The sequence below is a fragment of the Chelmon rostratus genome, chromosome 5 (assembly GCF_017976325.1).
Source record: "Chelmon rostratus isolate fCheRos1 chromosome 5, fCheRos1.pri, whole genome shotgun sequence".
NCBI classification, from domain to species: domain Eukaryota; kingdom Metazoa; phylum Chordata; class Actinopteri; order Chaetodontiformes; family Chaetodontidae; genus Chelmon; species Chelmon rostratus.
The window spans coordinates 10,049,410-10,076,776 of record NC_055662.1 but is presented as its reverse complement, the minus strand read 5'-3'; the positions used below and the strand labels follow the sequence as shown (position 1 = coordinate 10,076,776).

The following is a 27,367-nucleotide window of genomic DNA, read 5'->3' as shown; positions in this document are numbered from 1 at the left end:
TAAACAACCTGAAACCTGATGTGAAACATATATGGGGAAAGGGCTCAAATGATCGTGTATTTATAGAAAGCATACCAAGGTAGCACCAGTCAGGTGTTTTTAAACTGAGTAAAAAACATTAATACAAGCATCCAAAAAAAAAAAAAATCTAAATTGGACAATTTGTAAAAAACAACAGTAAAAGGTTCTAAATAAAGACTATACACACCGTTCATTAACAGTGACTAGAAATAGTGAGATAGAAATAATAGAGGTAAGGAAATAGAAGTAAATAATTCAATATAAACCTGTTTGTATTGCCCGTTTGGTCCCCTGTGACCGAATGCCTGGTTTCCATCTTTCCCACGGGAGCCTGAAAGCAGCGCCGCCACCTATTGGCCAGCCGTGCAGTCAATCCCAGCTCCATCTCCCTCCCCACGTGGTGACGTTTCCGTACCAAAGTAACCAGGCCAGTCCATTACGCACACAAAAGACAAAACAAAAGCCCGTGTTGGGAAAAATGAGATCCGTCAGCACCCAAAGGACACAACAATAAGTTCCCATCTGGCAGCATCACACATGGACCAGAGCCTGGGACGACGACAATCATTTATTTAACTCCAAAAAACATCTCTCTCTTTCTCCAGCAAGCAGTTTTCCACCAAGCTGCGTTTTGCTCAGATCTGATCCAGGTGGTGAGTACAGCAGCAGGGCAATGTTTACCTCGAAACAAACAAAAAAAACTGACAGAAAAGCAGCGAACACGGTTCTGGTGTCGTGTTGGATTCACAGACTGCATCGGGCTCGGAAAAAACAAACAAACAAGAAAGCAGCCAGCACAGCGACACTGTTGCACTTGAGCTGGCGTCGTGCTCTTTGTTGAGGAATAAACACATTTAGAAGAGAAGGTGGAGGAAAAAGAGGAAGGAGGGAGGGTGCAAAACACTGTAATGTCAAGATGAACTTATCCAGAATCTAAAAATTCCGGTGAAAGCGCATGTTGTGTCGTAAATGTGCTGCTTTTTTTTGGTGAGATTCAGTGGAGTCTTTTGTCTGGACACTTCTTCCTGTTAGTGGTTACCAGAGACGCGCAGTGTGCTGCCTCTTTGTTTTCACTTTGCTCAGTTTGCCTATCAGCTGTTCCTGCTGTGCTACCTGTCGACTCAACTCACGACTCCTTTCTATGCAGTTTTCCTGTCGTCTATCCTTCAGCACAACGTCATTTCTGTCCGAATTTCGACCTGTTTCCAGGTGATGAAGAAGGCCAGAGCATAGGAGACACAAACTCTAGTGCCAGGAAATGATTTTATAGGATTCATGGCGTTATTTTAAATGTATATCAGCTGTTGCATATCAAGAAAGATACAGAAAACGCTAAATACCGCAAAAAGTGAGCACAAAGAAGACCATGTGCTGTCAGATACCCTGAAGTCAGCAACTTGGCTTCACAGGGGACCAAAACAAACAAACAAGCAAACAAACAAACAGCTCCACAGATGTTTACTTGTCCTTATTTGGCATTTATGAAGGAAAAGGTGTGTGCGTCATGTCATGCTGTCTGTGTGTGGGGAGTGTCTAAGTGCAAAAAAAAAACAGCATGCTGTTGTCTGTGTGTGTGTGTGTGTGTGTGTGTGTGTGTGTGTGTGTGGAACAACCCTTCCTCTATAGCAATGCTCTGCACAAAGCTGATTGAATCACTGATGCCGATGATGCTGGAGTGTGACACACTTCCAAAGCTCTTGCGTCTCCTGTGTGTGTTTACTTTTCCTCGTGCACGTGCCACAGAGGTTAAACTGGGCTAATTCAGAAAGGGGATTTTGTCCTTTTCATGCAGGGATTATACCTCAGGCACCTGTGCGGATTATACAGTATGTATGTAAATATGGCTCGTCTGGAGCCACGGGGCCGGCCTGCCAGCTCTCACCTCTGTGCCTCCCCAGACGTGGGAGAGTGTGTGTTTTTGCGTGTGTGTGTTTCTGTGTGTGTCTGCAGAGCAGCCATGCTTCACGTCACGGCTGCTTCCTGTTGAGTTGCGGAAGCCCCTTTGTTTTCTCGTCTGGCTGCTGGCTTCTGTCTCGGTGCTGCTCTTCCTGTTGCAGCACATTGAGCTCAACTGGAAACTTCTGGAGCCGCCGGAGCACGTTTTCATTGTGCTCTCACTCTCAGGGATGCAGCGGCGTTAGTGTTGTGTTCTTTAGCAAGGTTGTTATGCCGTGTTGTTAGTTAGAGTGACTGTTGAGCCTGTGGGCTGCAGTAGACTGTGTAATTTGAAGACAACGATTGTTCTTTTTTATTATAGTACAGTTTGTTTTTTGAGGAAAAATAACAACAGGTTTTTTTTTTTCCTTAATTCATCACTTAAATTCTCTATCAAACAGTGAAAATAGAAACCAGACACTTTAACGTCTCTCTTCTTTTTAAATTACAGATACTCTTTCAAAAGAAGTATCAGGTTACAAAATATGGCAGACAGAAAGTGTCATTATGTTGCTAATCATGCAGTAGTACAAACAATACCCCACTAAAATCCTCAACATTTTCATACAAGTAGCTCTTTCTCTCATTACTGTCACCTGGTGGGATCCTAAGGTGCAGAGAGTGTGTTTTCTAAATCTTATCTTCATGGTAAATATGAGAAATGACAGCCACTGTGGTTGACCTGATAAACAGCACCACCTATAGGCAGCCGGAGGTTAATCAACAACAATAGACTCAAGATGTCATAGTCCCGCCTACGCTGTTTGACTGACAGGCGATCCATGGAACCAGTACAGCCATTGATTTGCCTTCAGCGGTAGGAAAAAAGTTCACATCCTTCATTAAAGCAAATGTAGTAATAACACAATGTAAGCAAACTAGTTCTTATGTAAAGATTAGTTCTTACTAAGTATTCACACTGACTAACTGCCAGGTGTGGCTGTTGTCTAACTAACCGAACCAGCTGACGAGTACGACATTAGCTGGCAGGCGCCCTTTAAATGGATCATGGATCAAAATAACAGACCTGACACTTGATTAATGCTCTTTAATAATGATGCAACTCTAAAAAACTTTGAATTAGACTTCACAAAAATAACATAATGTATAAAGTAACATTCCCAAAAGATATGTTTTGCTCTTCTGTCCATCCGTTCGTTTTCTTCCGGCTCACGGTGGCAGCAGGCTAAGCAAGGTAGTCCAGACGTCCATCTCTCCAGCAACCTTTACTTCCTGGGGGATCACAAGGTGTTCCCAGGCCAGATAAGATACATGACCCCTCCAGCGTGTTCTGCGTCTACCTCAGGGTCTCCTACCAGTTGGACGTGCCCAGAAAACCTCCAAGGGGAGACGCCCAAGAGGATCCTGATCACGGATCATCCCGTCCATCTTATGCTCAATTTCCCGCTCCCTTGTGAACAAGATTTTGAGATACCTGCCTGGCTTACCTACGCTTGGTGCAGCCACCCAACAATGGCTTGATTGGACGGTCAAACTTAGTCTTGTTACAACGTAAATTATCACAAAGTCGTGATTTGTGCGTTACTAAAATTAAAGCAGTTGCACAACAGAGATAAATTACAGCATAAATCAAAGTAACAACTAAATACTGTAGTTGCATATGCCCCAAGGGTAGGTGTAAATCATACCATTTCATCGAATTATATTCAGTAGTGGTGAAACAGCAGTTTTTCTGTCGTGTAGCCAAATCTTTTCATTAATTGCTTGACATTTTGCGGCACAGTAATCCAGGAGAGGCCTCCAGTAATAAAACAATAATTTGAGACTAATGCACACCGAAAATAAAAATGAGAAGAATGTAATGATAAAACAAAAAGAATAGATGAAAAAATCATGTTTAAACATGCATAAAATTAAATAGTATTTTAAGTAGAATACTTTAGTAAATATTCTTACTGGAGTTTGTCTGCAGTGCTGGTGAACTGTGAAATCAGTCCATGGTGCCTTGTGAGCGAGACTGCAATACACAGTGCTTCACACAGACGTGAAGGAAAAGGATGTATAGTAACAGTCACAGTCAACTGCAGGAAAATAAACTAGTGAGGTGCTTGTTCCTCGAGCAAACCTCCGTAACCTCAAACCTCAGTGTCCATTTAAAGACACCAAACGGCCATCGTCTCTGAGCGCAGGAAGCAACGTTCACAGGAACAACAATGTTTCCTTTGACAGCTGAGCCTTTTAGCTCCCACTCGCCGTAAACCACAGACACAAACACACAAACAAAGCGATTAATAATGATAATTAAGCAGACATGATGAATTAAAGGGTCATAAAAGGCAGTGGGCAGCAGTGTATAAGTGAGGGAGGGAGAGGGGAATGTTTAACTGCTTTCTGATGATGTGAATTTTTTGACGAGTAAAGCATGTTGATTTCTTGCCATTTGAGCTGTTTTGAGGAAATGAATTACCTTCTCATTCTCCAAGTTAAAAAGATTAATTATGCATATTTTTTGCTGTCGATATAAGCACAAATGTCATACTTGGTCGGCTGGAATCGAAATTCTCGCCGCACCAGAGTCCAGACAGCGCTACAGCGGAAGGTGGAGCAGGTCTTCATTCTAGTGAATATTTGGCGTTGTTGCACACCTGCACAGACGTTTTTGTCAATCTGACTCCCTTTTTTGAAAAGGTCGCGCGTTCATTGTGTCTTGGCTGCATTGTCTCATCGGCTATTCTAGTCTGTCCTGCGTATGAGCTGAGCTGCTATGCATTTGTTTCTGCAGAGCTGAACCTCCTGCAGGCATGTTGAATTCATCTCAGCCTCTGAAAACATGATAAAGCCTCTCTTTATTTTTTGTGCTTTTTCTAAGTTTACATGTATGTATGTGTTTATATGTATGTGTGTGTGTGTGTGTATGTGTGTGTGTGTGTATGATCTTTTACTTTTGATAGATATAAAAAGATACCTTGGTGTACCTGACAGGCAAACAAAAACAAAACAAAAGAACAACACCTAACTTTTCTCTCAAAGCTCATGTATCACCCCAGTGGGGCTGAACAAGCGAGGACTCGCTCCTGTCATCAGCCATGAATAATGAAATAGTTTGTGACCGAGCGAAACATGTTGTGTGGTTTTACATAAACAGGGGTGTGTTTGATGTGTCATAATATGAAGTTACATCACGTTGCAGCCATGTTGGTAGTCAACAACATGCGACTGTAATCGCATAATAGAGTACTGTAATCAAATGATTGCTTGAGCAAATGTGTTTATATTGGAAATGCAATCAAGATCATGAGTGTTAAAAATAGAAAGCATGGAACGTGTCTCTCACCACATCTCCTCTGTCCCCCCCCGCAGGTTTGATTTTCTCCTGTGGTGTCTGTGTGGAGCGTGCCACACACCCACTCCACAACAACGACGGCTTTTGCTTGCATCTTCCAGTGTTTCTTCTGTCAGCAAGTCCAGCAGAGCTGCAACTCTTCCAGTGCCAGCCCTGACACCAGTGAGGAGCCCTGCCCCACTGACATGGTGAAGATGACCAAGTCTAAGACCTTCCAGGCTTACCTGCCATCCTGCCACCGCACCTACAGCTGCATCCACTGCCGGGCACACCTGGCCAACCACGACGAGCTCATCTCAAAGGTACGACCGCTCCATGTGAGCTCGCTGCGCGTCCAGTCCGCCCCCGTCCTTCGCTTAAGCCACCAGACATTAAGTATATTTAGATATATTAAAAAGGCTACTGGGTGTCTTGCAGATGTGTTGCAAATCTCCCATCAGCCATACTGTATTTGCCGCCATCTTGAAGGTCACCTGGAGAAACATAAGTAAATGTTAAAGATAACTGAAGCACTAATGAGTGTAGACCCATTCCACAGTGATCTAAAATAAATTGTCGCAGTCATTTGGTGAATTTTGCCGTGTAAATTTAGCCAACATTGACCTCTGTGCAGTTGACAAGAGTCAGCGGGACAAATCTACCTTTTGAACACACCGCATGAACTAAAAGCTATGTAGCTTGCTAACTGACAGGCTGCTAGCCGACGGTATTAGCATGATTCTGACTGAGCGGTTAGCACTAGCTACAGTACAGTACTACAGTTCAGCAAACTAGTCCTGTGAGTCACAACTTAATCCAGTTTTGGGCAACTTATTCGTAAGAACGCATGCATAAACTTCAGTGAGCTATTTCCTGGTGTGACCGGGACTGGAGCTAAATGCTCCACTATGTCCACCAGCTAGTAGCTAACTTATTGTTTGTGCCATTGGGGCTGTGTGGGTAGTGCAGTAGTGGCTTTACCAGAGTTTTAAAAACAGCTACCAGATAACAGCTGGATACGTTTACCGCTGAGGCTAAACCTTAACAATAACAATAAGCTAAAAGTGGCTAAAAAGCTAACTGGAGCTGCAAAGTTGGCTGATTTCCTCTGGGTGTGTTTTATCAACGACTCTTTTTACACTGCATACAGACATTTGACTCAGTGCTACTAGACAAACAGTCAGCAGTCGTGTTTGTCGGGTTAGTACAAGGTTCAGCTGTTTAATGAAAAGGTTTATGGGGTTTTGCATTATTCAAATCAAACAGTGACAGTCTCAGAATGGATATCAAAAAGTCTATCTTGGTCTTCTTAATCATCTTTGGATGACATGATCAGCCACGATGACGACGATGATGATGTTCTTGGAGTATTTGGAGCTGAATCTGCGCTCATATAAACTGTGAATTGTCACTCAGCTGGGACACGGCAGTGATTGAGTGCTGTCCTCTGGCATTAGTTGTGGCAAATGACACTAACGTTTGACAGCAGTGTAATTTTATTTGATGCTCACCTGCCTTATTGCATCTTCAAAGCTTGTGTACCTGTCCGCTCTCGCATCTGTGCTTTATTTCTGCCGATAAATTCTCAGAGGCTCACATGACAGTCACCGCTGCCTTTATTACTGAAGTCATTTCTGCTGCACTCAAAAGGGCTGGTCAGTCTTTTAAAGCGTCACTGCCTCGGCTATTTTTGCTGTTGCAGTGTTTGAGTAAAATTTTGAAAAAAAGGGAAAACTGAAAGCGCTGCTGTGGCTGACTGAGACCTCAGAGGCCTCCTTCCAAAGATGAAGAGATGAAAAATCAAGACTCAGAGAAGTGGACTGCACTGAGCGGTGTTGGTTTTTATTTGGTCGCATTGTGTCCTCCTCCTCATCTAGATACTCAGTACTGCTGAATTAAGAGGTCCAAGGTGTCACTGAGGCCAGAACTAATGATTAGTTTTATTATTTATGAATCTCTGTATTATTTCAGTGAGTGTAATAATGTGAGAAAGTAAGGACAAATACATTTTGTAGGTTTTCAGAGCTCAATTTGTTGTCTTTGAATCACTTAATTTGTCTAAACCAAACTTAGGAAACCCAAAGGGATTTAGTTTATGGTTATATATAAAAACAGATTAAATAAATCCATAATTGCTGAATTTTGGCATTGAGTCCAACATTGAACTTAAACTTACAAATGTCCTCCATGGTCACACTTTAGAGTCTCAAAGGAGGAATGTTATATTTTAGCTAAAGCAGTTTCATATAATATTCCTTGTGGTGTGGTTTATGCTCATTTGTAATTCTTAAAAGTGTAGGAGCTGTAACTACTGCTCTTCACTGTGCTTGTTTTTTGAGTTGGTAGCGAGTCAGCTAAGGTTATTGCAGTACTTTATGGTTTTTGCCTGCTTATTGTCAAAAAGTTGCTGCTCTTGGTGATGTTCCACCTGTTCGTGTGTTTGTCAGGGATCTCTCGAGCGCCTGTCGCTGTGTTTTCAAATAGTTTTTAACGTGCATGTTTCATTTTTCTCTGCCCACACTGCAAATCAATATGGCTTTGGGGATAATAAAGTTAATGAATTGACAACTTTAGATGTTCCTCCAAGCAAAAATCACATTAAATTTTAAGTAGCAGCAGATCAGTTTTCACTCTTTATTCACTCTATTATTCCAAAAATCCATGCAGCACTGGACAGACCCACGGTGTAAGGGAGGGCTCCTCTATCACCACACACCACCTTCAGTATGAAGCTGCTGTGTGGAGCTCTTATCAAATGTCGACACCACCAGTCTGGTCCTGAAAAAACAAATTTTTATCTTTCAGTCAAATTTTTCCATCATTAACGACTATTGATTGGCTTGTGGCCGCCTGTACATAAATCCTCTCACATCTTGTCCTCAATACTAATCACATCCAGCAGAGACAAAAACAAACAAAAATACCCTCATTTTATAGTCAGATCACACAGCAGGATGCTGAAGATTCAGCCCATTTGCCCAAAATGAAATTGTTCTGCCAGGTCTGGTCATTTATCTGCTCACAGAGAGTGACAAATCTGAACCTGAGTGAAATACAAACTGGTGAGAGTGAGCCGGACTCGGCCCTGCTACATCCTCTTTTGCTCAGAAGCACAACACTATCAATTTGTTACAGGATTTCTGGGTATTGAAGTCCACATTGTTGCAAAACATGCAAAGCTGCAAAGTGCTGCTTTAATGCTGACTGTTAAATCGACAGCTGGTGAGCAGAGAGTGAGTAAAGTTTAGAAAGTATCTGATGAACCAGAGTCGCCGCGACCGAAACAATGACCTTTATGTGTTTAGAATAAGATGCTCCCCGTGCGTTGCACTCTCACCGCGCACTAAGCTGATTATTCAAATAGCAAAGATGATCAATCTGCGCACTCGCCATCTCCATGTCGAAATCCATTTGCCTCCTGCGGCTCGGAGAGTTGGAGGCTCACAGCTTGTTAGTGCAAGTGGCAAGACGAGCTCGGTAAACAGCTCCGCCACCAGACTGCGTTGTGTCTTTCAGTGGGATCAGAGGTCTCAAGATGGTAATTTTGGAGTTGTGAAGTCTGCACGGCAAGGATTTCACAGGGTTTTAATTGTTAAAGACCGTCGTAAACCACACTAATGTGCATTTGGCCAGAGAGCGGGACTATCCCCATTTATCTGCACCACATTTAACCTGCCTAGAGCCATGTCACATCTGTGGATTTATTGCCACACAGCCAAGACTGCGACAAGGCAGCATGAGATGTTTTATGATCAAGGTTTTGGTTGCAGGGAGGTTTTATAGGCTCCTGTGCGGCGGAATTAAATTGTTCCTGCAGCAAATTTTAACATGCAGAAGAAAGAAGGAAAATGAATAAGAGTTTAGAAAATTAGGGTGAGCAAATATTATTCACTTTAAACACAAGAAGAATGCAGAGGAAAAACTGATTAATGAGACATTTGAGGAAAAAGTAAATTACTTGGAAAATTATTAAAACCAATAACAAATAAACATGCAAAAAGATGTGAGACACAGAATAAACTTGAAGTGTCAGACGGTGTAGGCTGTTGTTCTGTTTCACTTTCCTGTTTGGTTCACATCCTCTTATTTGCAATCAGGAAGTTCATTGAATTGAGACTCCACATATACCAAGGAAGAAAATACCACTAATCATAACAATGAAACTTAACCTGTATAACTCAGGTCATACATTTACAAAAAGGAGAATTGCTAATTTAAAGAACGCGCACAGTCAGCGAGATGTAGACCAGCATGAAACTGAAAATACAACGACTAGTTCGCCAGTTGTTTCTTTGAGTAATCATTTGGTCTTTAAATTGTTGGAATATAGTGAAAAATTTCAGTTTACCTTTACAGCAGTGATGGTCAACTGGTGGCCTGTGGGCCACATCGCAGCCTGCCAAAGCTCCCCATCCGGACTATTAATGATTCAGAAAATGCCCACATGTAACATTACTCACCAGTGGAAGAGGCCCAGTCCATCCTGAGAGGGATCGTAGATTAGTTTGTCAACCCATGGGATCGAGCCAAAAAGTCCACAATTCATAGTTTACCAATTCCACAGAATCAGATTATTCTCCATTTCTGTTTCCAGGTTTGTGATGATGAGGCTTTTTAAATAGTTTGTCTCAACAAGTAAGAGAATGGAATCAGAAAAAAATAACTTTTAGAGTCATCACATTTGGAGATACAGGGTTTTCACTGGACAGGAAAGCTATGAAAAAATTGTCATCTAAAAAGTAGCTTGTTACTAAAGCTGCGAGGCAAATGTAGTGGACTGAACGGTTCAATATTTGCCTCTCAGATATAGCGGAGTCGAAGTAAAGAGTTGCATATAATGGAAATACTGAAGTAAAGTACATGTTCCTGCAATTTGTCCTTGAGTACAGTACTTTAGTAAATGTACTTAGTTACATTCCACTACTGCAATTAATCAGTTATCAAAAAAGTTATCTGTTGATCACCATTTATAATTCACTCACAATCCCAGTGCTATGAAGTACAGTAACATAAAAACATTACAACATAAAGGCAACATTTAAAGTTAATGAACAGATGTTTTAATTGTTTAAAAATACTCATTTATGTCCATTTTTAATGTTGGAATACAGAAAAATATGACAATCACACAACTTTCTGTGTTTCATTTATCAACGGCTGCTAGCTGATTGAAGCTGGAACGTATTTTCAGTGCCGATCAGAGAACATGCTGTTAAATAATAACGAGAACTTTTTTTAATTAAACGTGAAAGAGATAAATGATGAGTGCAGGCTGAGGCAGAACAGTGAATTGTTGGATGCAGTTTTGTTCTTCAGAGAACAGAACTGTATCACTGCAGGTTCAACACAACATTTCCACTTTCTTGTGATTCCACGTGGCCTGGAATGAAAAGGAGAGCGTGCAGTGGGGAATAGAGGGAATGCTTTTACAAATGATTGGTTGTGACGCAGTCAAGTCCATCCACAATACACAATTAAGCCTGTGCCAAAGCACCAACTACAGGTCAGCTGTTGGCTTGTAAATGAGGTTTTTCTGGAGTATTTTGGAGTCAGCTGGGATATATTTGGGAATGCTTTCTGAACTGATGACCTGTGTGCTTCAGACGCACTCTGACATGCTCTGAATGTCTTGTTGAAGTTCAGAAATGTCAGATGTTGGTGGTTTTTGCACAGAAGTGTCATCCAGAAGGTGTGAGTTTGATTTTAAGGTCATGTAACCGCTGTTACCCAACGACTGAAATAAATCTTCTCCAGCCTCACATTTGACCTCTTCAGTGTGCCTTTGACTTGTTATGAACACAGACTGTTGCTTTCTAAGTGACAGATGAGAGCAAGATAATGGATGAGCTCAGGCGTCAGTGCTCCTGAGGTCACCGTGGGAGAGGCAGAAAATGTTGAAGGGTGTTATGTTTGTGTGTTTGTTTTATTGGAGTCACGCCACATTGTTGGCAGAGGTTCTCAGGGCTGACACTGGAGGAATGCTGGAGAACCAGTAGAACCAGAGAGCTTCAAACCGGGACATGCAAATGAATTCGATTTATATCCACACAGTAGCCGCCTCTTAGGGAGTTCCCAAAGTGCTGAAATAGTCTGCTGCTTTGGAAATGCAGCCCAGTTTGGTTTGCGGTTCTGTTTACATAAGCATAAATTAAACTCCTCTTGTATTGTGGTGCATTATTAAGACATTGCTATTATTGACTTATTTATTTTTTGTCCCCTGCTGTTTGTCTCAATAGGAGAAACACTGAAACTCTACTGCAGGCTGGTTAAAGCCATAATTTCCCCTATATGGTCATGTTTATCAGCTTCAGGCTAATGTGTTTGGGTTTGTCATGGTTAAGTTCAGGTGGACACTCAGCTGCCAACCAACAGTTCAGCAGTGTCCAAAATCCTGTGGGATGAAAACAACATACTGTACACCCGCATAAATGTACACACATACTTTGCTACTTTACTATAAAACATTCATTTGCAACACATTTGTCCATTGATTGTGTTCATATCCATAATGAACTATAAGGAATATCTCACAATAAAGCCATATATTTAATGACTATATTGTTTGTGGTATCGTCCAGTCACTGAAGTGATCACTAGATGTGAAAAAACACAACCTCTCAATCCAGCCATCAGTGCCCTTCGTTGTTGCGACACCACCCCAGTTTGGAAGCTGCTCTTTACCTCCTAATTCTCTGAATGCAGTCTGCTGTGTTGTCCTTCAAGGGAGTTTTGGCAAACATCTCACCTCTGTGCAACGCTGGCTTTCCCTCTGGTGTCTCGGTTGTGCAGGTGTTTGGCCTTCATAATGCTGACTTTTAAAACTTGAGTTCACCAGAGAAAAACACACACTGTACGGGTCTTGGAAATGGACTCTTCTTTTTTTGAGGTCTCGTGAAGTGGTATCATTACATCCTTAAAGTGACAAATTTTCTATTCAAACACAGTATTACTTTGGGTCATGTCAAGTCATGCAGTTAATTAAATTAAACAGCAGACAGGAAGGCAGGATTGTTGAAAAAATGTTTTTGTTGGTTGCACTTTGGAGCGCATTAAATGCAAACCCAACCTTTATGTCTAGGGTTGAACTTCCTCATGTTTGCAAAAGTGAATGAAAATTAAAGACAGGCATCTTTTTTAAAATTTTCTAGTTTAGTTTAAGTTGAAGTTACTGTCAAAGCTTTTTTTTAATCACATTACATTAAATTACGTGAAGGTTGGAGCAACAGATGGGGTGATCCACCAGTTAATCAGTTTGTCGGTGGACAGAAAACTACTTTGTTGATATTTTGTTTATTTTCAGCAACAATTTTGGGAACTGATTAATTGATTAAAGTCATTTTATGAGAACCATCTATATATATGAATAGCTTGATTTGGTAATTTTTCTGTATTTTCTGACATATTATTGACCGAACATGAATGGATTAATTAAAGATAATTGATAATGATTGATAATGAAAATAATTACAGAGGCCCTAGTCTGGATGCTTATTTGTGATCACTGTCACTGCCTCTTCATAATTTTCCAATACTCAATAAAGGCATCTTGTATTTTTTGCTTAGATTAATTGTAAATGCTTTGTTTTGGTACCACAGAGGGAAGGATGTCTAAGATTTAACTTGACAACTAAGGCTTCAGTTCTGTCAGCAATCATGCGCCCTGTCGAAGTGCCTTTGAGCAAGAATCAGAGTGTGTGTCAGTTCCACGGTTTCTGCTTGTAACAGACCTGAGCATTAATAACTCAAAGGCTGCTGCAGTTAGGTAGTCAAGTGTTGCCTGGCTTGTGTTTCCTCCTTTATTGGGTCAGTGCCATAAGGTGGCTCTTGACAAATGACCTCATTAGTCTGAACAATCCACTTTAATAATAATTGGATTTAATGACGGGCTCTTCCTGGGACAGTCTGTCTTTCTCCTGGAGGTTTGACACAGTAAACATGTTGCTGGGATGTATGTTGCTTTGAAACAGTGGTGCATCGTGCTTCTCTGTCTGACAACACCTGACAAACTGTTAACAGACTAATGGACCATTATTACTCAATGTGATTGACCATGAAGTATCCATCATTGTGGTTTTAAGCTACACAATGCTGTGTGTGAGTCAGTACTTTTTAAATTTCTAATGAACACGTCTGTTTGTGTACTTTATTGTTGTGTTGAACTCGCAACATGCAAGTATGCATGGACAAGTCAGTTCTCAGTTGTGGTTCCTAATGATACAGAAATGCATAGGGATCTGCAGAAATGCACCATATCACAAAAACTAAAGATTATACAGGGCGCAATCAGGAAATCCAAATCAAATGCATACATACAGAAAAGTCTGTCATGCAGTGTAGTACTTAGAATCTTAAAGTACAAAAGTAAACTTCCCTTATGTAAACCTGCTAGATGTACAGTAGACAGCCTAATTTGTACATTCAAACTTCCATTTAAACCAGTGATCTTCCTTTTTGTATTGTTTCAGTATTCAGAGTTGTTGTTTGTTGTTGTTTTTTTTTCAAAATTATCTTATGCTAATTAAGATCTGCAAACAAATTGTAATGAAAGAATACCGCAATTATACATTTCATTTTTTTTTTACACATGTAAAGAGTTTAGTATGATGAATGATGCTTTGTAATATTTTCACTATTGATTATTGTTTTGATTAGTCAATTAAATAGTCAGCACCTTAAATGTAGGAACAAATAGTGAGCTATGCCTATTACTAGTTTACAGATCACAGATCAGTACAAGTCTTAACATAGTTTGTTTAATCAAACTGAAAGTACAGAATCCAAAGATATAAAGGGCCCATATTGTAGAAACTCAGATTTCCATATCCTTTTTGATTAAAGCAGGTCTAGTTGCTATATATAAATTGTGAAGGTACCAAAATGTTCAATCCACTGAGCAATACGCACAGCCTTTATTCAGAAACTGTGTCTTTAAATGAGCCGTCAGGACCTCTGCAAAGTTGTGATGTCACAACTATACAGTCACTGCCCTTAGCCTGGCAGAGTTGATGTAGGAACATTGTGGGTGGTTCCTACTCAGACCTGTGAGAGCTGATCAGAGCAGGCTGGGCTTTTTAGAAAGGGGGCCTTAAAGAGACAGGCGCTGAAATCAAGCATTTCAAACAGAGGATGAATATAGGTGCTGCAGCACTGGACAGTATGAGCAGAATAATAATGTGTTTTTTGAACATTAAAGCATGTAAACGTTTTCTCGTAGACACCTAAAACAAAAGTATGAACCAGAAATTGAACGTAATGTGGGACCATTATATGTATAATGATGTAAAACAGAAAAACCAGGAAATCCTCACATTGAAGATACTGTAACTACAAAATATTTGGCACATTTGCTTAATAAATCACTCCATCTCATAATATCGATCTGGAAATTGTTCTTATTAATAGCTTGATTTTGGTCACACTGCTCACAGATCTATTAATAAGCTCTCTGTGCTCTGCCACACCTCGTTAGAATTTGTGTGTTCAGTAGTCCAAGGCAGCATCACCAGTCCTCAGCATCAACCCTTCTAAGCCGATTATGTTACTTAGGAGAAGATGACACCGTAGTCTGGTGTTTTCCACTACGCGCTGCCAAGGGCCACTTGCCCTGTCCATGTTTGATTTTCATTGCATGTGAAATTTGTAAAGTGCTGTGTTCCAGTACCACGTTTCTTTCTGAACTTTTTTCACTGTGCACGGAGTAGGAAAAGCAGAAAGTAGCTACCCAGCCGTGCAAGCAACAAAGGGAGGTGCTGGATGAGCTCTGCAGGCTCTGGCAGATTTCTCCCCACAGTTGCAGTTTGAGTGCTGGAAATCTCCTGAGCCAGGTATAAAAAAACTGTTTCCCCTCCCAGAGCGTATGTGCCGAGTCTTCGAGGCATGCCAGCCGGCGAGCAAAGATGCAGATGGAGCAGCTCGAAAGAGAGGATTAACCTGAGCGCTCGGGCCAGAAGGAAGTATGGCAGGCACTGTGACACCCCCCCGCCCTCAACCACTAAACTAAATATGGGAAGGTTGTGGAAAAAAGCCAGTTTATTGCTGCACACCTGAATGGTGATGGTGAAGTTTTCTTTTTGCAGTAAAACTCCATGGCCAGTTAAGATTAATGTTGGATGTTATTGAGGCTGTGCAGTCTTGGGACTCTTCCACCAACAGTGATACACATACTTATGGATGCCACTTTCATTATCACAAGTTACTTGCCAATTATTTTCTCCATTAATTCTTTTGTCTATAAAATGTCAGAAAATAACAAAAAATCCCCACAGTTTCCCAGAGCCATGGATGACATCTTTAAATGATGCAGACCTACAGTCCAAAACCCCACAGAGAAAAGCAGCAAGTCCTCACACTGGAGAGGCTTTTTGCTATTAACTCTATTATCAAAGCGGTTCACACTGCAGCTGAAAGTCTGCAAGTACTTCACATATGATAGATATTTCTTTCCTATTCAAAAGCTGAAAGGCATAAAATCGACAAATCGCATGTACGCAGTATCCAATGCTGATGTTGGCAGATTCGCCGCTCAATATTTGTTGTAACTTTGCAACAATGGGTCTTCAATTTCATGCATGGATAAAGATAAGCAGGCTTCTTCTTTCTAGCCAAAAAAAAGCATAATTTCCATTGGCTAAAATGACAACTGTAGCTAGCTAGTGACAGCTAATTACACTGACTGTGTGAGATGGATGAAAACTCTCTGCAGTTGACTTGATATATAACAAGAACCCTGTAAGAGAGGAAAGGATTGAGGATGAGGGCTGACCGACGAAACTGGCAAACGCAGCTTGACGAGTTGCTGGAGTGTAAACCAGATGAAGAACAGGACAGGCTTCTACCATTAGCCTAAACTCTGACAGCTCACTGCTTCCACACAGTGGATTTATAAGCTCTGAATAGGATTTTTTGTAACAAAACCAGCAAACATGTGAAAATGTGTCATGTGAATAATGTAGTTGGTTAATATTATGCTCTTTTGGCCTTGCAAATAGTAGTAATAATAATGCTGAGATATTACTGTAAGCTAGTTAGCAGGGCATGCTAACGTTGTCAGCTTACATTAGAGAAAATCAATTTCTTGCCAGTCTTTTTTGTTTTGGAAAGACTTACAAAAAGACACAGCTGGTCATACTCTTTGTAAACACAGTGTCAGTCGTACCCCTTCAGCATGAGGAGAAATCTGAAGCTTCACAGGCCTGCTGGGCCTACTTACAGCTCCTAAACTATGATTATACAATTGCTGTTAGCAAGCGATCAGCTAGCATGGAGGCCAACAAGACCCCACAGTGACAAGAAAGTACAATCACTGACTTGGCTTTATTTCAGCCAACACCTTCACCCAAAACATGCTGAAAACAAGAAGTGTAGGGACAAAACCAGATCTGACATCTGTTGTTATTGTCATCCTGAGCACGGCGCACCTTTTCAGCATCGCTGTCGGTTCATATTTTTATCAGATATGGGTTACATCCTGCAGCAGATAGGAGCGCCATCCTGAAATCAGATAGCGGTGCGAGCAGCAGTTGAGAGAGCGTGAAGGCCCGCAGTGTGAACGTGGTCCTGGAGCGGGACGATGCAGCCTGAATACTGAGGAGGCGGCTGAGTGTTTTATTCAGCACCTTGGCTTCGTCCCACCCATCGGGCTGACGGAAGCCCCTCTAATGGATTGATCACACTTTTCTTTTCTCGCCATTAACAGACACAGTTCCTTTTGGTCTTCTTTTTCTCTTCCAGCTGGACGTTTGCCAAGACACTGATGGTTAACATGTGTCTGGGGTAACTGTGACAGAACAGTCAATTTCTGTTCTCCCTCTCTCTTTTTTAATATCATAATTAAACCAAGTGCATTCTGGGTCAGCAAGGGTTTATTAAACTGTATAGTAGCTAGACTAGCAGTGGGGCTCGAGGGATGGCAGTGTCAGTCAGTCAGTCCACCTCTTCAGTCCAGAGTAAAATATCTAAGTATGAAGTATTTGGATGGATTGAAATTACATTGCAGTACAAACATTACAATGTTCACAGGATGAATTGTGTTGACCTTCTGCTTTTTCATCTTGTACTATACCAACAGCTTAGAATGACTGTGAATATTTTGGTACATGGCCAAATAGCCTCAGCTGCTCTTCGTGTGTAGTGCTAATTAGCTAATGTTAGCATGTGTAAATGCTAAATTAAGATCATGGTTAACGCAGCCTGGCAATCAGACATTTTGCTTTACTTCATTCAGCCTGAGTGTTGTGGCAGTCCCTCCAACATCATTTCAGTCAGCACTTAAGCTTGGATAGCAGTTTCACCAAATATGTTTTCTTGTTTTTTTTTGGTACATCGACTTACAATAACCTGTACAGCTGGGTCGATCTCATTCATGCTTCTGGATGTTTTCTTGATCATTTTCCGATTGCAAGAGATTTTGTTAGGTATCTTGCATTATAGCAATATTCTTAATCCCACATACATAACTCCAACTGGTCAGCTGTTTCTCAGACTGGCATTGAGCACAAGACCGGACCTGTTTGTCTATCAACAGTAGGATTTGAAAACAAGGAAAATTTGCTGGCACCCACCCTGAGGAGTCCTACCACTCTTACTACTGTCCATGCATCCCTTACATTGAGACAAGGGCACACACAGTGAATCCTAAAATCACCTCTAGAGCCGAACATAATCTAACTAACTGTATCCCAGGTCAGCATATTTAGTAAATATAGTAAAGAGTTAACCATGCCTGAATTTTCAGTTCCGATCAGCTGATTTGTTTTTATCAATTGATAAAACCTTCAGATACAGTATATATATCTAATATATATCTGTGTGATACTTTAGTACATTTTGTCTGTGAATTAATCTCATATGGCCAAGTAGGATTTGGGCCTTTGAAATAGCTTAAAGCAGTATTTTAGCTTGAAGCACTGCAGAACATAATGTAAGATGGTAACTATCAGATGTTTAATCCTCAAAAATGCTCCCCGTAAATTGAGTTGAAATAGAGCTTTCGGATTTAACAAGTTGAACCCTCACCTACCACCGTCGGCATCTGTTGAGACAGATGGTAAAAGTCGTCCTCAGCAGGTTCGTTAATAGTGTCAAGTTAATCTGCATTTCGCAACTCAGTTTGACTTATTGTGTCACACATTTTAAGGACCAAAATAAAATCCTCCTTGTGCATTTTTGGTGAAATCAGACGCAGTTCGCCTGCCTGCGAGGCCATCAGCGAACTCGCTGCTCTCTGCAGCTGAATTTTGTGTGTTTGGCTGAAGGAGCAGATTTCTCTGTGCGAGGTATTGTTCCCTTCAGTCCCGTGTGGTCAAGAGGATTCAGGGATTTTGAGATTTGCTTTGTAGAATTCATTTCTAGGACCAAGCGTTTTAAAACAAGCACAATTGTAGCAGCTTAAGAAAACAAGCTCAGTAACCACACTCCCGTTTGCTCATGTTTTATTAAGCACCAGAAAAAAAAAAAAAAAAAGAAAACCTGTGGGAGTACTTCCAGCCTGCGTCTGATTCCTGCTGCACTTGTACATTTTGAAAACAACCCTTGCAGGATCTTGTTGGGCCGCCGAGTAGGATTGTTGGGAGTCAGGAGGATTTCAGCACAGCCCCAAAGCTGTTGGGCCGCTGTCTGCATTCAAGAAACGTGATCCAAATGTTTTAGAGTGTTTTTTTGGTTGTGTTTTTTTTTTTATTCTGATCTTGTCAGATTTTGCTGTTATATTCTTAACAGGCCATGTGTCAAGCATCCTCCTTCTCCTGATGTTTTCGTAGCCAAGTGAAGCAGCTCTGGCAGAGAGAAAAACGCAGCCAAAGTAAAAATAGACTGTGGGAAACAGATAAGGGCAGCGAGAGATGGAGCCGTCCCTTTTTGCCAGTGGTTAAGTTGATGGCTGAGCCACAGTGAAGAGCAGATATGACACCCAGCTCTTGTCACATGGAGTAACCCCCCCTCCCAACCCCCACACCCCTCCCCTCCCCTCCCCTGCCTGGACTAAACACTGTGGAGAGGACTTGTTGTTGACTCCACAGGGACCGACCTAGTTCCCTCTCACAGCTAAAGGTCACATGTCTTGTGGCTCGGGACTGATTGTGTGTGTAGACTTCACTTCAAATGCAAACAGTGAACTTTGAGGATGTAACAGTGAGACATCAACACCTACAGTGACCAGAGGAGGGAGCAGAGAAAAGAATAATAATCCTCCTTTTTTCTCGAAGCTGTTCTTGAATCAGTTCCAAGCCAAACTCCGGTTATCTGAAATCAAACTTTTCGAGTTTTGACAAATGCTGACAGCACTTGGGCAGTTGAAAATCATCCCCTGAGCCTCAGTGGTGGTGGCGGTGGTGGTGGCTGTGGTCAGCGGAGGAGGCAGCTGGTGCTACTATTAGGCAGTATTAGCTCAGCGCCCTCAACCGCAGCCACAAACTTATCTGCCGCACTCATTTGCAATGGAAAAAGCAAAGCCGATTGGGGCCTGTCTGCCGGCCGAGGATGACGAGGCCAGAGGAGAGAAGTCTGGCAGGCTGTTGTCACCCACTGTGACGGCTTTACTGCTCTGTGTTTACATTAATATACAGTAACGTCAGGCAGCAGCAGGATATTTTAAAGCTTCTATACTCATCACAACTACATGGCTTCTATGTTGTGTCTTAACTCAGCTTTGTTTTTAAAATGTACACATGAGTCTTTGGAGTTTGAGATCACTGATCACAATGTTTCAACAAGTTCTCACCTTTCCCATTTTGTAGTCAGGCTTTTGAATGCAACATTTTTTCCTGTTAGTCTTTGTTATGAGTGGAAATTTAGGTTTGATATTTTGAAGAGACCTGTTTGCACGGTCCCTGCTCCATTTTTACAGCATTTTCTGTTGTGCTCATACATGTTAGTCTCCGACCTGCCATTTATTTTGGCAGGTTTTCATGCCAGCCCATAAAATGTTAGTAGTCTCACAACAGATATACTAGCATGCATAGTTTCTCTGCAACATGTTGGGTGATATTTTTGAGCTTTGTTGGGAGTCTGTTGTGGACCCCTCCTGTAACATCCTGCTATACTGTTCCCACTGGTATGTGTTTAATTGCATTATGCAGAAATGTAGCATTCATTTTGGAGAATGTGCACATCAACACAAAGGCAGGGAAAGAAGAACACTGCAAGCTAGCATGGATGCAAACAATGCAGGTTTCTATATTTAAAAAGAAAATCTTTTTTTAACGCTTTCAGGCTGGATCCTCTCCAGGCTGCACGAAGGAAAAGTGTCATTTGAAGACATCTGTGTGGTTGTTTCTTTTATGCTTCTCATATCAGTCAGGTCCGTCCTCACATCAGGAAGTGCAGAACGGGTTGTTTACATTTTGTCCATAACACCTTCCTGTGCGTAGGTCTGCAGAGACATTTACATGCATCTTAATTCTAGCCTCGTGAGGGAGGAAATGCATTAAATGTGTTTGTTAAGCCTCAAGGACACACACGCTGCATTTTGGTGAGAAACACTGAATGTAAACATAACAGTGTTTGTTCATAAGAAAGCTCCTCAGGGTACCTTTAACATAGCTGATTCCTCCATGCATTCAAGCCAACAGGGTTTCAGCATGTTCTCTTTTTGGGTTGAAGGGGATGTTTTGAATCATTAAGTCAGAGCTCAGTATTGTAATCAGCCGTGTGTGTGTGTGTGTGAGAGAGAGAGAGAATGACCTGAATCTTGGCTGTGCTTTTCATCGACATTTACTTCAGATAGCTCAGATTCTCATCATTGCTCTGGCATTAAAGTCTCTTCTTCTGTCAGCTGTTGTAAAAAATGCCTTGTCGTTCTGCAAATACACTGAATATCTGCAACACGGCATGTCAACAATGAAGCTTGACATCTTGAGTTTGTGGCCGGGGGCCATGACTCTTATTAGATTTTAATGTAGATTTTATGTAATCTTGTTAATTTTGGCAAATAACTTTATTGAAAGTACACATTCATGTGTATTGACCTGTATTTTGACTTGACTCTGAAGAAACAATTTTTTTTATATGATTGTGGAACAAACATTTAACAGAAAGTTAAGAATTGGTAGGAATTTAGTAAGAAGGCAATAAGATGAATTCAACTTCAGTGGATCTGACTTGTCTTCAGAGTTTACATGGCGATGGTGGACTTCTTGGCTTATGTTTATGTGCTCAGATTTCAGCACCTCTCTAAACCTCATTTTATTTCTTACCTCCAGCCAAACTGGTGTGTGGGAACCTTGACAAGGTGGAAGAACAAGCATGCAGAGCAGTTACTGGGAGAAAAGCACCCCAGGGCGTCAGCTGCTGACATTCTTGTTCTCAGCAGTGTGGTGCAGCTATGTATTGTCTACTTACATGATTTTCTCTCTCTCTCTCTCATTTCAGTCATTTCAAGGCAGTCAAGGAAGAGCCTATCTGTTTAATTCAGTGTAAGTATGAGACCAACACCTACGATTCACCTTATTCATTTTGACCAGAGTTGAAAACTTTCTCTTTAAGCATTTGGTTTATTCAGGCTCACACAGTCTAATTTACAGGTGATCTGGGGCTTGTGAATGAAAGCTACATGGACTCACTAGGAGCTCCTTTGTTAGAGTTGTAAACCGCATTCACACTGGGTGCGTTTGCCTGAGTTTAAACCAGGATTCAGTTGTTCTCCCCTTCTCGAACGCCTGCTGCTTTGCTGTCACACTTGTTTTCTGAACATGCTCTGCTGATTTTCTTCCCAGCAGCCATATTCGATTATCTATTACTTATCAGCACATTGCATTACATTAGATTCACTCAGCAGACGCTTTATTACCGCAGATCCTTCAATTAATAGTCGACCCTCTCCACCACCTGAGCGACAGCCACCTCACGAGTGTTGTTATGTTTGCGGGTGCAAATGTGCAAGATTTTTGCCATCATAGCGACTCAAAACCAGTCTGATTCCAGTCCCTGCCAGTTCCACCAAGGAAGCGATGATTTGTTGATCTGTCGGTCAAAATATGCACAGATGTCTTGTGTCCTGTACAAACTGGGATGAATTCTTCAGCAACATTAAATGACTGTATTTTTGTGAATCCGGTCCCAACTACGTATTGAAATTTAGTCATTTAGATGCAGTTGAAACAATGGCCATATGTTACCCACACATGTACAAGATTACCCCAATTTTAACTTACATACATCGATGTGTTTTGACCCACAAATCACCAGTTGTGCTCTTGGTTGAGTGTTTCAGTCAGTGCTGCTGACCCGCTGCTGAACATCCATCTCTTTTAACCACTTTTCGTGGTTTATTTCTTGGTCGGTTGGTTTTTGGGACTTGGCTCTCAGTCACAATGAACCACACAGAATCCCCCCCAGACATCCGAGACATTTTCAGGTGTCACAGTACAACTGCTTTGTGACACTCGTCTGGATTATGTTGCTCTTACCTGCCAGAATGAATTGAATGAAAAAAGCACGACAGGCTCTAGAGTCCAAATAAATGATTCCAAAAATGTCCAATGTGAAGCAGTCAGAATCCAGCGTTAGTGAATTAAGCCTAAAAACGGTGGGAAAAGTGACATTATGGAGATGTCTGCATGTAGCCTGGTCACACGGCGCTTGAGCGAGTGTATTTGTCTGTGGCATGTTCTTTAACCAAAATGCCACTCAAAAGCTAATCAGCAGCACAGTGTTTACTGGGAGCAATTGTCTAATGTTTAGAAAGAAAGTACAAATATGCAAATAATTCCAGAAACACAATAGATTTCCCTGAAGAAATAAGTATTTATTTATTTATATTTGGTCAAAAAAATGTCTTCAAAATGTGAACTTTTTGGGGCTAATTAGTGCCACCTTGTTTTGTTTTGTTTTTTTTGGCAGTGTGTTTTTGACATTTTGGAAAGATTTTTTAGGGAATTCCTTCAGCTGCCAAAGCCAAACATTTGAGCTCTTCCTCCACGGCTCATCCTGACCTCTGTGACCTTTTCTCCACTTCCTGTTTTCCCTACAGGGTGAACGTCGGCTGCGGGCCAGCGGAGGAGCGGGTACTCCTCACAGGTTTACATGCAGTGGCTGATATCTACTGTGAAAACTGTAAAACCACCCTCGGTTGGAAATATGTAAGTCGGTCGCCCTTCAACTTTAACTTGAGCCCTTTTACTTTCCGTTTTAATGTTTCTTGATGCACCACTTAGGCTCGCCACCGTGTTGTTGCACTACTGTGTGGTTTCGTGGCTTCCAAGGGGACAAATTATGCTATTACAGGTCAAAAGAACAGGGTTGCTCTCATTAAAGCATTGCTTGTTAAAGCCACGGTGACAGTTTTTTTTGTTCACGGTTGTATTTAGGCTCAGAGATTGAGCACTCTGTGGTCTCCTAGCGCTCAAGATAATTACAGTGCCGAAAGGTTGGCTGCAGACAGCCAGACTGGTACCTCTGAGAGTGTACAGTGATTAAATGTCATGCCATTTTGAAGAGGCTTGTCCCAGTAATTGTCTGAAAAGACTATAGAAGGGTGTAAAATAACTGAACAAAGTATAAGACGGGGACTCACTTAAAGCTGGTCCTTCAGTGACAAAAACAATTAGAGATTCTCAGAAAGGCCCTGCGAGCAGGCAAAGCAGGCTGAGCAAATAGTCAAAGACGCAGACCCACATCAACATCCTGACTCTCCTGAAGCTCAGCAGGACAGGGACATGTGCCGGAAATCATACAGCACTTTACGCTATGCATTTCCAGACGGGAAGTTTAGACATTTGAAGAGGTGATTCAGTCACTGGAGGAAACCTTCATGTTAAGTTTAAAAAGCGCTGTGTTTCTCTCTGCGTCTCTAAAATCCAGCCTCTCTCACATAATGAGGCAAGATGAAGAAATGTGTGCATATTTGTCTTACTGCCTGTTTGTAGTGTTTTGGCTGGAATTCACTGCTAAGTTATTGCATACTTATAACATAATGTGATGCATGCCTCCTCTGCAGTGCTATATATGCATTTAGAAATGTTCTCCCTAATTTACTTAAAAACATCTAAAACACCTCTTGAAGACTAAAGTAGTCTGACTCAGCAGATGTACACTGTGGGCATAAGCCTGCCAATGACTGCCTGTTTTAGGTGGCCAATGGCAGGTTGTTTTCAAAATCGCCGTCACTACGGGAACCAACAACCTCCGAGCTACAAACCTGCACGCTGATATATGCTTAAAATAGCAAGTTATCCTAACCTTTACCTGGTCGCTAACAGTACGCACATAAACACACTAGCAGCTGTTACCGGTTCCTTTGCAGCGATTTATCCAAGTTAATTCCAGGGCTCACCTCCCCGTGTGCAAATGTTCCACCAAAACAAGTCCTCTTCCATCTAAACCTTCCGTCGGCACAGCACCCTGGAGATGTAAGGCTAGGAGACCGTGACATTTCACAGTGAGGGTCAAAGTTTGGAAACGTCAAACAGTAAAATCAGTCAGATGATGAACCTTTTAAAATATTAAACACTCTTCTCATTCTTGATCTTGAACATATAAAAAACTGTGTTTCTGTCAATCTAAAAAACACAAATATATTGAACCACAATTGCTAGATGACCTTTTGTTAATGTTTGGCAGAAAGACAAGGAGGAAGATGAGGAGTGTAAACCATCTTTCAACTGATTAAAAGTTCATTCTTGACTTTGCAAAGAGTGGTTTGACAAAACCAGCCTTAACTCTTAATCTTAACATTATTAGTGTCTAAACTTCTGGATCTTCATCTTCACTAGAATTTAAAATAAAGTTGTGATATTTTGAACCAAATTTGGCTGCACAGCAGGAGTGTGTAATCGCTGATCCAGTGTTGGTTCAGTAGGATTAAATCTTTAAAAAAGTAATGAATCATTTCGAATTCAATGATGTTTACTACTATGAAATGTTTTCTTTAACTTATATGTGTGTGTTCAGACAAATCTCGACCACATGTTTTGAGTTTATGTGTTTATCAAATCAGTTTTTCTTACACACTTTGTTACATTTCTCAAATCATCCTTAAAATTTGCAAAACAGTTAATTGGTTTACCAGCAAGAATGTTTTTTTTTTTTTTTACCGGTTCCTCATATCGGCCTATAGGTAAATTTGCACACACACACACACACACACACACACACACACACACACACACACACAGCTAATGACTTCACTGAGCCTGCGGCTAACAGCTCCTGCAGTCTGGGGTGAAGTGCAGCGCGAAAAGGCTATGAGGTAAAAAATGAAGTGCGATAAACTCAGCTCAGCGTGGGAACATTTCCTCAACCATTTTGCATGTGATGTCTTATACAATGAGGTCATGCCTTGATGTTTTGAGGGGTGAGACTATACAACAGAGAATCAGCATGAAACATTTTGATCAACACGACATCAGCGGTTGATAATGTAGGAAACAGCAGATAATTGTCCACAATCATTTGCATGAATGTGCCAAAGCATTTTGCAATTTGTTGAAAAGAGGGAGAAATTGCTTTTGTGGTGTGCACAAGTGACTAAATGATGTGGAGGTTTTGAGAATTTCAGCTGTGATGTGAGAAATGCACCAAAGCAAGTGAGAAAAAGAGTCAAAGTGTGTCGGCTGCTGTCAGACTGTGGCATCAGTATCAGGCTCCAGCGTGGACGTGGGCTAAAGTCGCTCTTGTGACGTCCGTTTTTCTCTCTTTCCTTTGTGTTTTCTAACAGGAGCACGCGTTTGAGAGCAGTCAAAAGTACAAAGAGGGAAAGTTCATCATCGAGCTGGCTCACATGATCAAGGACAACGGATGGGAGTGACGCTCCAGCCACGCTCTGTCTTTTTTCTGACCTTGGAATGCTCTTTATTGAACTGCGTGGAGCGTCAACCATCGACCCCCCCGCCCCTCCCAACCGCCCCGCCCACCCCCTCCCTACCACTGCCACCTCCCTCACAAAAACACTCCACAAACCTCCTCCACGTGCGCACACCCACCTGCTCATCGTGAAACTGAACAGAGCGAATGACGTAAAAAAAAAAAAAAACGACGACGAGGAAGCGGAGCAGCTGTTGAAAAATCACATCACAGGAGTCCTGTCGTTACTTTAAAGATTGTGTGTCCTCCTTCGCAGCTCCGGAGCTTTTGGGTTTCACCCTGGCCCTCTCACACTCACCCCCCCGCCCCCACCAAACCACGCTTTCAAGTGATTGTGGTGATATGGCGACCACTATGCGAAAGGAGATAGACTTCACTGAGAGGACATTTCTTGTTTTCTTTATTTCGCCCATCCAGCAAGACAAAGACTTTGATGACTTTCATTATTTTAATGTTATTTGCTATAGTTTTAACTTCTGGGTTTGGTAAGGTTTTGGTTTGATGGCAGATGGATGTTACTGGTTAGCATTTTATTTCCCTGTCATGTCTGTCGTGTTTTGTTTTGCTTATTTGTTTTTGTTTTTTTTTTTGGCTTGTTGTGTCTCTGCCCTTAGCTGAGCATGTTTTTCTTTGCTAATGTCCAAATGAGCAATCAGGGACGGGTGAGGAGCGGAGGGGAAAGGGAGTTACCGTAGTTACAAATATGTAGCAGCATCTTGCTTTTTTAAAAAAAAAAAAAAAAACAAGTGGCAAAGGATGGGTATGCAGTAGTGTGGGATTTTATTTCTGGTATTTTTTTTCCATTCTCATCTTTATTTCTTTCTTATGAATTTTCTTTATTCCCCCCACCCCGGTACTTTTCTGCACCCAAAAAGCATTGACAGCAGCACCTAGTATTTGTTTGACATAAATGGATTTTTATACACACACACACACACACAAACACACACACACACACGTATATATATATATATATATATATATATAAATATACAGGTATATAAATATTTGTAGTGTTTGGCTAAATGCGATTGTGGCTGGTCCCATTTTGCAGCAGTACCATAAGTGAAAATGACATGAAAAGGAGCAGAAATAGTTTCTAGACTGGGAAACGTGAAATCAGTATCCACATGTCTTAAAACATTAGGGCAGACTGTATTATTCCATTGTCTAGTAATGAAATGATAAGAGACACAACTACATATGAATATATTTACACATACGTACATATGATTACATATCCATAAATACTATGAAAATGTTCGTAGTACGTAGATATTGGAACACGGATTCTATATATATATTTGCTATCATGCACATATGTATATATGC

At 41.3% G+C, this 27,367-nt stretch overlaps 1 protein-coding gene across 1 annotated transcript; it reads left to right on the top strand.

Moving 5' to 3' along the window:
• The first annotated feature begins 444 nt into the window (after nucleotides 1–444).
• ypel1 (yippee-like 1) lies at nucleotides 445–26,646 on the top strand. Its single transcript, XM_041937675.1, has 5 exons — nucleotides 445–674; nucleotides 5,278–5,562; nucleotides 21,605–21,648; nucleotides 23,205–23,313; nucleotides 25,890–26,646. The coding sequence occupies exons 2-5, from the start codon at nucleotides 5,446–5,448 to the stop codon at nucleotides 25,977–25,979; spliced, it is 360 nt and encodes a 119-aa protein (XP_041793609.1). The 5' UTR covers nucleotides 445–674; nucleotides 5,278–5,445; the 3' UTR covers nucleotides 25,980–26,646.
• The last annotated feature ends 721 nt before the right edge of the window (nucleotides 26,647–27,367 follow it).

What these genes read in the sequence shown, in the direction of transcription:
- ypel1 (XM_041937675.1), top strand. Translation starts at nt 5,446, where the DNA reads ATGGTGAAGATGACCAAGTCTAAGACCTTCCAGGCTTACCTGCCATCC. An exon ending in GCCTATCTGTTTAATTCAGT is followed by an intron (nt 21,649 to 23,204) that starts GTAAGTATGAGA and finishes TTTTCCCTACAG; the next exon opens with GGTGAACGTCGGCTGCGGGC. An exon ending in CCACCCTCGGTTGGAAATAT is followed by an intron (nt 23,314 to 25,889) that starts GTAAGTCGGTCG and finishes GTTTTCTAACAG; the next exon opens with GAGCACGCGTTTGAGAGCAG.